Below are 12294 nucleotides of genomic sequence, written 5' to 3' on the forward strand. Positions count from 1 at the left end.
CTGGACATTCTGGCATCCAGCCAGTAAAGCACTTAAGTACATGCTTAAGATTGAGCACACAGGTGTTTCCTGTACTGAAACCAGTGTTCAGCATTTTGGAGGATTGAGACATGTGGTAAGTATGATGTCCTACAGTCTAGTTTTTCAGATTTGGCCTGCCTGTGCTCACTGCATCATTGGGGAGTGCGGGGTCAGGGGATTATTGTAATAAAGCCTTGAGAATTCCCTAGAGCTGGAGTCAGCCATTATAGAATCATAGATTCCTAGGGCTGTAAGAGACCTCAGCGGTCATGTAGTCCAACCCCCTGCTCAAAGCAGAACTAACCCCAACTAAATCATCACAGCCAGGGCTCTGTCAAGCCTGGCCTTAAAAACGTCAACAAATGGAGATTTCACCACCTCCCTAAGTAAGCCATTCCAGTGCTTCACCACCCTCCTAGTGAAAAAGCTTTTCCTAATATCTACTCTAGACCTCCCCCACTGTAACTTGAGACCATTGCTCCGTGTTCTGTCTTCCACCACCACTGAAAATAGCTTAGCTCCATCCTCTCTGAAACTCCCCTTCAGGGAGTTGAAGGCTGGTATCAAATCCACCCTCATTATTCTCTTCTGAAGACTAAAGAAGGCCAGTACCTTCAGCCTCTCCTCACAAAGTAATGGGCCTCAGCCTCCTTACCATTTACATTGCCCTCCACTGGACTCTCCAGTTCTCCACAATCTTTCTATAGCGGGGGTCCCAAAACTGGATGCAATGTACCAGATGTGGCCACACCAGTGCTGTGGTGTACCGGAGTGTACTTCATTAGGCTGAAGAGAGGGGAATAATCACTTCTCTAGATCTGCTGGGAATGCTCCTACAAATGTAGCCCAATATGCTGTTAGCCTTCTTGGCAACAAGGGCACATTGTCAATTCATATCCAGCTTCTCATCCACTGTACTCCCCAGGTCCTTTTCCACAGAACTGCCACTTAGCCAATCGGTCCCTACCCTGTAGCAGTGCATAGGATTCTTCTATCCTAAGTGCAGGACTCATCAGATTTCTTTTGGCCCAATCCTCCAAGGTGTCTAGGCCACCCTGGATTCTAAGCCTGTCCTCCTGCATATCTATCTCTCCCCCACCACCCAGCTTAGTGTCATCCACAAACTTGCTGAGTGTGCAATGTATCCTATTATGCAACTCATTAATGAAAATAATTAGTGATCATCAATAAGCTCATTCAGTATATACCTTGTGTGCACTTTACCCCATACTTTCATTACCATGTGCTTCATTTTCATATTTCAGCCCTGCAATGTGCCACAAATAGGATATCAGTGTTGTCAAATCTTCACAAGTCTCACAATAGGATATCAGTGTTGTCAAATCTTCACAATAGTTGATGTTTTTCTTAAAGCCCAAGCTGCTGGAATCATATTCTTTACTAAGAATCTCAGTTTTAGTTTTTCTCCCCTAAAAGTACATTTCTAGTCCTCCTCATGGTGGAAAATTTTTTTAAAACAGTAATCCTAAAATTTCAAAATAGTAAAATGCTACAACATAACAGGACAAATAAAAAGAATCCAAAATTTATTATTTTGAAATCTCATGGGTTTTAGGAAATCTCATGATTTGAAGGAAAGATCCTGACTCATGATTTTTGAATGCTTGTGTTTGTGATACTGAAAACAGTCCTATTCCCTCCTGACTGATTAACTTTGGTTTCACAGCATCTCCTGTGTGAACTTTATGGAGTTTTTATCTGACCGGAGTGTACTTCATTAGACTCTTAAAAACCAGCATGCAAAATTTAGGAACTTTGCAAGATTCCAAATGTGTACATAAACCCCTTTTAATTGCTAACAATTAATCTCCCCTCAGTCTAGAGTTCATTGTGGTCAAGCAGTGAAGTTTCTAGCTGAAACGGTTTTTTAAAATACACTATGAACAAAATAACTTAGGAAAAGATTAACCTTAATTTTGTTTAACCCTCTAAAATAATTTGCACTAAAATAATTTGTCCAATTTGACATTTTCCAGAAAAGTTTTACCTTGGCAATAAAATCGGTATTATAGAATTTCAGATAGATTTGTTTATTCTCAGAGAAAATGTGAGAAGAATAAATGGAGGGAGAGATGATACCAAAACTGTCCACTGTCCTAGTTATGGAAAGTCAGTTTTATCCTTAACTCTCCATAATTACATTGGGGGGTTTTGTTTGTTTGTTTTCGACTAAACAAAGCAATAGTATGATTTACCTGACAAAAATAAAAATTTTGGTAATCAAAATACAGAGTTCAAACTTTGTCCTCCAGACAGAAAATAAAGTCCACACTTTTGCTTTGATATGTTATTATAGGTTAATAGTTAGGGCCATAGTTTTCCAGTAGAATCTGCTAATGTGGCTGTTTAACTTTTTATTCTCATTAAATAAAAGGGAACTGCAGGAGGGCACCTAGTGAATCCTGAAGGGGGGATTGAGATCTAGGTTAGCAACAGTTTTTTTTCTGGACAAGCAGAAAAAAACCTGGATGGGGGAAGGAAGAAAATCCAATCTTGGACAATTATCTACAATTTTTTTTTAGTTTATGTGCATTTTGAGGAGCCAACATCTATTCAGTTTTACCTTTCAGAGAGCTACTGATTTAATAAAGCCAATAGGAATAAGACCACATTAGATTTCATTATTGACATAGCTGTTTTATTATTATCAACAAAGAAAGCTTATTAATAATACTTTCACTCACATAGCCCCTTTCATCTTTGGATTTCAAAAGACATTATGACAGTCATGACAATAATGATGACAATCATTATTAAAGTCTCAATCCCCAAGTGTAAGTTATCCTCATTCAACTGAAGCACAGAGGTATTAAGTGATTTGCCAGTTGCCAACATCACACAGTGAGCAAATAGAAATCCCCGAATAGAACCCAAGAATCCCAACTAACAGTTGTCTCTTCCTACTACTGGAAAATAATGTGTGAATCATACTGTTCTACAGGTCAATCGGTTATTGTTTTATGGTAGTCATTTTCTACCGTGTCTTTCAGAGTTGACTGCCTGTAGTACTTGCAGAAATAGTGAACACTATACAAATAGTGTACGGCAGGGATGGGTAACCTAGACTAGTGAGTGGGCTGCATGAGTGGCTCTCCTTCACCTTGGTGGGCCACAAGATTCTCATAACCAAGATGGTCTCCCAAGAGAGGGTAGTTTTGCTAACTGCACTTGCATACCTTGAGTTTGTGGGTTTTACCAACTGAACCGTAGCAGCGCTTTGGTGGGCTGAGAGGCAGCGCATGGCTCACATGGTCAGTGGTGTGTGCAATGAGCATACACCTCACTTCATGTGCCCTCACTTTAAGTGTGTGTCACTTTAGTAATACCAGTAGGAAAAACACTACATGGTTGGAAACCAGTGGAATCTGGCAACTATGCATGTGGGCAACGGTAAACAAAATGTCTCATGGGCAACACATATCACCCCATGGGCCACAGTTTGCCCACTACTGATTTACGGTGCTGAGACATAAAATACATACAGCACATTTCAGGATAGCAATAGAATTGTCTTGAATTTCAGTCATAAATCAGTAGGTCAGGGAGCTGGAAGCTAAAATAAAGAGATCAAAGGAGGTTATATACTCTTGTAATATTGTGTTTGTACTTCTGAATTGTGCGCTCATTAGCATGGTAAACAATGAACCAACCAAATCTATCAAACAAAAGTCTGTAGCTTCTGAGGAACTCTACCTGATGTACTTTTTAAGTGCAAAGAGTAGTTAGACAGAGAGTCAATTTGTAACTAAAGCAAAGTGTTGCCATGGGACACTGGGCCTCATCATGCTCCCTCTGAAGTGTATAGAAGTTTGAGCGTGACAGCAATGTGATCAGGACTACCTCTATTTAACACCACATTTCAGCCTGCTATATTCATGAGTGGAAAGAAAATACTGGCAAGCCCTTAACTACAGTAGTAATTGTTGACATTGCTATAATGACTCTCGCAAAATATCTGATACAATAATAAACCTGCTAAACAAATAAATTTATTCTCTTTTCCATCAAGGCTATTCACTCACATAGGGAAGGTTAGGAAAGGTTCAACATGTACCATGATTACAGCACATTTCACTCAAACTAGCACTGGAGAAACTATTTTGATGAAACATCATTCAGTACAGAAATGTTCAACATTTATCAATTATTTTCTGCTTTGATCAGATGAGGTTTAGGCCAGTATATTATTGATGCATCCAGAGATTACTGAGTCCAAATTTTACCAATTAAAAATTAAATATATATTGAGTCACTTGAAATATATTTTTAACAAAATCCTTCCTTATAGTACAGCTGTATTTGTATCACAGTTAAAAGTGAAAAAGCTAAAAGATCATCAGAGCTGCTTTTGCAGCAATCACAGCTGCACTCATAAAAATCTTATTTTATAAAGTGAGTCTGGAGGTTTTTATAATACATAATTTAAAAAAAATCATTTTTCTTTAAACTCTTCTGGCTGATATCTTAAAACATTATTCATTTTTCAACCCACGCTAAAATTACAAGTGCTTCTGAAGTGGAAACTGAAGAAAGCTAAGGAAGGGCAGGGTTGCCCCAAGTACCTTTTGGCCAAATCCATAGCCAAAATTCAGATAATTCAGAACATAGCGTAAACAACATATAAAAAGAATCCCAGACAGCATAAAGGCTGTCCATAAACATTATGGGTAGTTTTATTAAGGTGTACATAACCATTTCAATAAAATTCTAGTGCTCTGAGTTGAAATCTGTTCCAGGCTTTAGCAAGTTCCTGTTAAATGTGTAAAAGTTAAGCAGAAAGACATTTTTGCAAAGAGACTAAAAACCAGCGATGCCAGGTACTTGAAATTTTGTTAGGGTGCTCAGTGGAAAAAAATATAAATAACAATAGACTGTTTTAAGTGACGTTACACTTTCTATAACTTCTTTTGATTTCCCTAATAAACATTTTGTAATTTTCGTATGGAGAGAGGCAACTGCAAAAATCATAATGTGACTAATTAAAAGAGGAAATATATCCTTTTATTTAAAACAAATACTGAAATTGCTACTGTCAAGTTAATTCTGTGCTTGGAAACATTAAATTCTTGTTAACCTCTCTTTTGCCCAACACCTATGCCTTTTACATCATGGAAAATGCCTCCCCCTCCCTAAACCAGAATAAACATTGTCCCAAAAGTGTGCTGCAACTCTATTTAAGTAGATCTCTGAAAATCTTTAAACTACTCAGCTCTTTGTGTTAAATTCCTCTTTTCAAGGAACTGTGCACACTTCTCCTTTTGGACAGGATCTTGCCCGTTTTGTTGTTAATATGGGAGCACGTAGCCTTAATACTTCAATTTCCACTTAGGAATAGTAAATTCACCCCACTCCATAACCCCCTCCCCCCGCCCCCATTTTCATAAGTATACAGAGGAGAAAAAACTGAGATCGCTGCCAGGTGATCAGGGGTTACTATCAAACGTATTAACCAGGGAAGAAGGAGGGAGGATGAAAATAATAAACAAATACATGCCATCCGCTGCATTTCCTTCAAGGACGTGGGCTAGCTAGCAGAGTTGCAAACCACAGCCAGCGGTATACAGAGCGAGAGCTCTCCCATGTGACCGAAAAAAAAAGATACTTTTGAACATTTTCATGTGAAGTGGGTAAATAAACAAAGACCAAAGCTGCGAACGCTTCACCTGTATAATGTATACCACACAACCTGCGATGGAGGTTGTAGTCGGGGTCAGCCCCGTGTTAATTAGCAGGACGAAGTCAAGCGTGCGCTTTTTTGTGTAACCTTACGGGTTGGTTTCGAAAGTTGCCGCGGATCTTCTTAGTTGTACACCGGACAGCTGGAAGATGGGCAGAGAGAAGTGTTTGCTACAGCCGGGTGTGGTCCCTCGCACCTCAGTTAGGTGCTTTCGGATCCTTTACCTGGGACATCAGATTTTATCCTGGGAAAGGGGGAAAGCGCCTGGGGGAGGGCGAAATCTTTTTAGGGTGCGTAAATACTCCCCAAAAAAGCGGTGTAAGCCATGCTAAGCGGAGCCCCCCATTACCCCAAACCACACAGCCACTTCGCACTACTAAACCCCCCTCCCCTCGCCCCCCCCCAGCACAGCGCTTACTTGTCACAAGAAGGTGGAAGTAGCACGTCGAAGTAAATTAGAGGGAGAGTTTTGATAGGTTGTTATCTGCTCTGGAAGGCGTTTACACTTTTTTACTATTGGGTATGTAAATTGTGTTTTTTAAAGAGCTGCCTTTTTTTAAGGGCGAAAACAAACCAGACTCTAGTCGGAGGGGGGTGTCTAAGCGGCTTGCATGTATGCAAGGGAATGTCTTAGGCTGTAGACCCCTGAGTTGTAGAAAAACCCTTTGGCACTAAATTAACTGACTATTCATTGTTATTTGGCAAAGGTAGATCCCCCCCCCCCCCCCAACAAACTGCAAATGCGCGAGTGGGAAAACCCGGAGAGAAAAGTACAAATCGCAGAGAGTCTTCTCCTTCCCTCTGTTCCTGCCCCCCTGGGGGGAGATCGCCGTAAAGCCAGGCTGCTGCTGGGGGTGGGGTGGGGGGTGCACATTGTTTTATTTATTTTGAAGGCAGCAGAAGGCTGAGGACTGGGCTGAGACACCACGTGCTGCGGACTCTCATCAACATCATGCTCGCCTTCGCCAGAGTCCTGTATATATAAACCACAAAAACCTAATCATTAGACATCCCAGCCTCCAAAAAACCACATTTCGGGCCAAGGAGAAAAACCCCAACCCCACCCCAAATCAAAATCCAGCGGAGACTCCCCCCCCCCCCCCCCACGAGCTCAACTTTTGGAACCCCAACGAAGTTTTTGAAAACTTGCTTTTCAAAAAGAAAATTATCTTTTTGCTGTTAATTAAGGGAAGGGGGCGATTTTTTTTTTTTTTTTTTTTGGTACTCAACGGACTTGGAGCCTGCAGCGACTGAATTACAAGGGACCGGAGCTCCCTTTTGCCACAAGTTTCTTGAGCGTATTTTAGAAAACAGCCTGACAATCGCTTCTGACCATTCTCCCTGCTTATTTTTCCGGGATTCAGCCGTCTGAACTTTTTTAAAAAAAAACTCACCCTGCTCCTCCGGACGCTGCCTCCTAATGTTTCGCTTTTAATGATTAGTATTTTGACTACAGGGTTCTTTTTTTTTTTCTGGCTAAACCCCCAAGAACTTTTTGTTTCTTTTTTTTTGCGCTGAAGTAGCTTTGGGGGAAGGGAAACAGCGTGGCAGACACACTTTGCAAAACTTTTTGCCCCCCGCCCCAGCCCCCCCTCTCGCCCTCCTGAAGAAAAAAAAAAGCCCTAATAACGCTGAGAAGTCATTTGGCATGTAAACTTGCTCCGATCAAGTGTGTGTGTGTGTGTGTGTGTGTGTGTGTGTGTGTGTGGAGGGGGGGGGGAGACTTCCTTAGAGGAAAACGGGACGTTCCCCTGAGCACCCCCACTCCGGACTTGAAACCGACCCTCCTCTTCCCGCGGCTGCTTCTCCAGCACACAGCAGCAACCCAGGAAGCTGCGACCAGGCGCTGCGCTACCTCTCCCGGGCCACCTTTACGCCCCCGAAAGGAGGAGAAGGAAGAGCCACACGGGAAGCCGGGCGAGGAGGACGCGGTGGCTGCAAGGAAGGGAAGGGACCCGAGCACAGGCAGACGCAGCCCGAAGGAAGGAAGAGACGCGCCTTTGCAGCAAGCCCCGGACCATGCCGCTTCCAGCTGGGCTTTGCTAAGCGGGGGGCAGCGATAGGACTGCGCCGCCAGACTCTGCCCCCCGTCCCCGCCGGCTGCAGACTCGGCCCCCCAAGCTGCCCCTGCGCCCCCCTCCTGCACCAAGCCCGCTCCTGCTCCCCCTCCCTCCTCCGCTCCCCTTCGCCCCCTTGGCAGCCCCCCCCCCCCGGCTACACGCCTCCTCCAGTGGCCCCCTCGCCGCCCCCCTCACTTCGCTAACTTGTGGCTGTTGTGATGCGTATTCCCGTAGATCCCAGCACCAGCCGGCGGTTCAGCCCCCCCTCCAGCAGCCTGCAGCCCGGCAAGATGAGCGACGTGAGCCCGGTGGTGGCCGCGCAGCAGCAGCAGCAGCAGCAGCAGCAAGAGGCGGCGGCGGTGCCCCGGCTGCGCCCGCATGACAACCGCACCATGGTGGAGATCATCGCCGACCACCCCGCCGAGCTGGTCCGCACCGACAGCCCCAACTTCCTGTGCTCCGTGCTGCCCTCGCACTGGCGCTGCAACAAGACCCTCCCGGTGGCCTTCAAGGTAAGACCCCCCCCCCTTCCCCCGTCCGCAGCGCCGCTTCTCCAGGCCGGGTCCCCCTGCAGCCTCCCGCGGCTTCTGCCTGCCCCCCGGGGCGCCCCCTCTCGACCGTGCCCCCCTGCGGAATGGCTCAGAAACACCCCCGCGCGCTGGGCACGGGCACCCCCTTAGGGACTGCACAGGCCACAGGGCTCCCCGCTGGCAGGACCCCCCAGCCGCAAGGGAAAGGGCCCCCCCGGACCGCCCTCCCACGGCCAGACACCCCCCCCCCCCCCAGCCACACGGGCTGTCGCCTCCCCTTAACCAGCAGCTCCTCTGAGCCACGCTGGGCATCGTACCTCCCCCCTCCATTCCCACCCACCTCGCCTAGCCACCCTGTGCGCCGCAGAGCGGCCCCATCACCGCCCCCTCCCCACAGGCAGGCACTCCCTTGCACCCACGGACAAGCCAGGCTCCCCAAAACTATCAGGGCAGGGCAGCAAGCGGCGAGGAAAAATGCCCACGGGCAGCGCAGCTTGAAAGGGAGGGGGGCTGGAGGCAGAATTGCTTCCAAGGAGTGGGGCAGGGGGATTTGCCCGTCCCCGAAGCCAGGGATAAAGCCACGGGGAAGGTGAGCAGGAGAAAGGGAGGTTTTAGTTTCCTCCGAATGGCCCCTTTCCCCTGCTTCGGCACTCAGGGCTGGCCCCCGGCCCTTCACCGCTTCTACAGGCATTTCACTTGATGTGTGAACCGGCCGAAGCGGTGTGGGACCGTGCATGTGCGTGCCCCACTGGGGATGGAGGAAGGACGCCAGGAGTAAGCACCCACGTGCCCGATGGAAGTCCCCCCCCCCCCTTTTTTTGTCACCTGGGCGTGTCTCTCTAGGTGTCAGGTTGAACTTGACTTTTTGCGAAGTGTCAGGCTCTTTGTATTTAGGTGAGGAAGCAGAGGGAGAGGCTGCTGCCCCCGGAGTGACACCGGTTTGCAGCTCCTGAGCCAGGGGTACAAAAATACCCAGATTGTCAGACTGGGCTCTGCCCTGGGGCTAGGGATGGGGAGGGAGGACAGACACCCCCCCCCCCCCCCCACTGGGGGAAGGCGCCCGTTCACTTCTTCTAGGCACTTTCGGAAGTGTCTGTCCCGAAACCACTGGTGTTGGCAGGGGACCGCGCAGAAGTTATCAGAAACATCGGACTCTGGGTAGATAATAAATACCACCCGGATCTAAATCGGGAATGTTGTTTTTCATTTTCGGCCGACCTCCGCACCCTCTACTGAGGATTAGCCTGTGGTTGTTTGTGTGCTGACTTTTTAGCAAGCCTTCCCCCTCCCACCTCACTTTCCACTGTAGATTTCCTTCTCAGTTCCTTCAGCGGTGAAATGAGTAGTCACTCCGCTGCCCTAAAACACCTGTGCCTGTCCATCAGCACCTGAGTCAGTCCAAAACCCTGCACCGGAATTAGCAGTTCCAAACCTTGCAACTTTGGATGTTACTGCCTGTGTCAAATCGAAAATACCCCCAACCTCCTGCTAGCGCAGGATCCCCGACAAAATCCAGATGCCCTGCCTGGAAAGCAGAAGAGTTTGAAATCAGTATTTTCTAGAACAAAGTTTAAAACGATCTGAGGGTGCTGTAAATTCTTGACTGAAAGAGATGTAACTATTAGGAAGGAGGGTATATTTTTAAGTGAAAAATCAATAGCAGGCGTAAAGGAAACGGACGTTAAAATGACTGTCTGTCAAGCTGACGCGGAGACTGAATAGCTTGCTCTAATATCAAACAGAGAAACAGACTGCATTTGTCTGAAGCTCGCTTATATGACAGAGAAAGGATGTGTAAGAAGCCCAGGTGCCCAAGTTAAATGATTAGTAGTCTTTGTGGGCCCCTGGTTAGAGATTGCAGAGAACATGCTAAGCAGAGCCATGACAAACTTCTTCTATTTCTGTAACTTTGCCAAGTATTAAAGGGGCAAGGCAAAGATCAGGTGTGGATCACTTCTCCTTCGGTGGGTTTGATGGAGGTGGGTAGTAGGAGGAGGAGATTTCTGGTAACTCTGATTGTAATTTTGATAATTGTTAGATTAGATTAGTATTAAAGTTATGATTCACAGAAGTAAACATTACACATTGCAGTTATCTCTATCTCTGCCTTCCTTTGAAATGTCAGGCATCTCCTACTGTGTCTTATTTAAATAACCTGCATGTAAAGGATATTATCACATCTGCTAAAATAAAAAGTTTAGGAGAAAAGCATGAACTGTAAGATATAGTTACTAAAAAGAAAGAGAGCATATTTAAACCAGACAAAAGGACAGATGTCTTTTGAGCATTTCCCAATCCCTCTCTCTCTGTAGATATGTATGCACATACTAGCTAAATTGGATGAAATATTGAGTATGCACACTATTCAAATACTACAGTAAGAAAGGCCATTCTGACAGACCTACATAGACTTATCCAGTTTATTGAGGTGTCAGGGATATTGACATGGTTACCAGCAGTTTTTTGGCCACTTAAACCATCACTCAGCTATAAAAGCTTGTGTGCACTTATATACATCTGTATTTTCACACAGAGACTACTATATGAGCATGTATTTTGTATAAATTCTGTATCTATTACCTTTATTTACTACTGAAAACTGTACTTTAAATCCTATTTACATTTACTTAATTATTTTTCACGTATATTTTTTATCATTTTTCTTTTCATTGCATACATTGAAATGATACATAACTGCACAGTTTCAAGATGAAATAATCCCAGTGCATATATAACAAAAAATTCACTATAACATAATATGACACATTAGCAGTTATCTTTAACAGCAACAACAAAAAAATACAGATGTGGGGTGTAGCGTAACTAGCTTATATATGACATGCTTTTTAAAATTTGGCAACTGAAGTTTTACTGACAATAAATAATATGTTGATGATAATATTTTGAGTGGTGTGTTAAGTAAATCATAATTCTGTATAGGATTCTCTAGTTAAAAAGTACTTTGGACATACCACTGTTTTAATTAAAAGAAAACATATAAATCAATTGTAGGAAAGGAAGTATGTTATAAACAGTGGTAGTTTTGATTGTATTTTAAAAAAAATAATGTTGGCTCAGTAAGACACTTGAATTGGAATATTAATATTTACATGAACTGTGGAGGGAGTTCTTATTTAATGTACTGAGTAGTAAGACTAAGTTAGTGCAAACTATTTTTATAGTGAAGAATGTTAACAATGCACTTACTAACATAGCTGCTTAATAATGTTCAGGTGGCTAAGATATAAAGGAAACTGGAACTATGGGACTGGGGCCAAATCATATTCATGTCATTCACGGTCCATAGTAATCAACGGAACTACTTTTTTGATTAGGACTAACAGGATTTGTCCCTAAATTGATAGATCCTTTGGGAGCATCTTATTGAGATGCACAAAGACAGTGTTGTTACATCAGGCTTGTATGTTCTTTGTTGTTGTGCAAGATGCCGATAGCAAAAAGCATTAGGTAACAAAAGATAATAACAATAAAGAAAAAAAATTAACGTACAGTATTCAAACTATACCCAGTAGCACCAGTAGTTAAGGGTCTGTCAGCGTTTTCACTCTAACCCCCAGTTTCCAGAGTTTATAACTCAGCTGTTTTAAATAGCTTCAAGCTGAAACTTGGTGTATAAATTGTCAGTCCAGATGTATTTTTTTAAACAAAAAGTAGTGCAAATCAGTTATTCTGTTTTAAGTTATAGACCGTTAAAATACTTTTAATAGCTTCAGATGCTCTTTTGGCAAACTCTAGGCAAGAAAAAACATTATTTGTAATAACAGGAGATTTTATATTCTGGTAGCCCTTTATACGAATAATGTTTTTTAGTGTTTTTGCAAGCAAAGGTATTGAAATGATAGAGATAGTAGGGTTTGAAAATAGCTATTAGCATGTGCATGAGCTCTTTCTGGAAACAATCTTTTTACTATGTAGAGAGTCTTACTGCATAATATTATTATATAGTATATTTGCTTCACATTTA

The 12294-nt window shown here is 43.9% G+C and overlaps 1 protein-coding gene and 1 long non-coding RNA gene across 4 annotated transcripts in view; one reads left to right on the top strand and one right to left on the bottom strand.

Moving 5' to 3' along the window:
• Positions 1 to 12294, top strand: part of RUNX2 (RUNX family transcription factor 2) — a 213045-nt gene that overhangs the window by 84422 nt on the left and 116329 nt on the right. For all 3 annotated transcript variants that reach the window (XM_075923375.1, XM_075923376.1, XM_075923377.1), the window contains exon 3: positions 8014 to 8291. In XM_075923375.1, the coding sequence (XP_075779490.1) occupies positions 8014 to 8291 (278 nt within the window). The remainder of the gene's footprint in view (positions 1 to 8013; positions 8292 to 12294) is intronic.
• On the bottom strand, positions 6396 to 8123 carry LOC142827750 (uncharacterized). The gene is made up of 2 exons (XR_012902471.1): positions 7984 to 8123; positions 6396 to 6692 (listed from the first exon to the last, which is right to left on the bottom strand). It is a non-coding gene; the product is annotated as an uncharacterized LOC142827750 (long non-coding RNA).

Source organism: Pelodiscus sinensis, chromosome 3, assembly GCF_049634645.1.
Source record: "Pelodiscus sinensis isolate JC-2024 chromosome 3, ASM4963464v1, whole genome shotgun sequence".
In the NCBI taxonomy this organism is placed as follows: Eukaryota; Metazoa; Chordata; order Testudines; family Trionychidae; genus Pelodiscus; species Pelodiscus sinensis.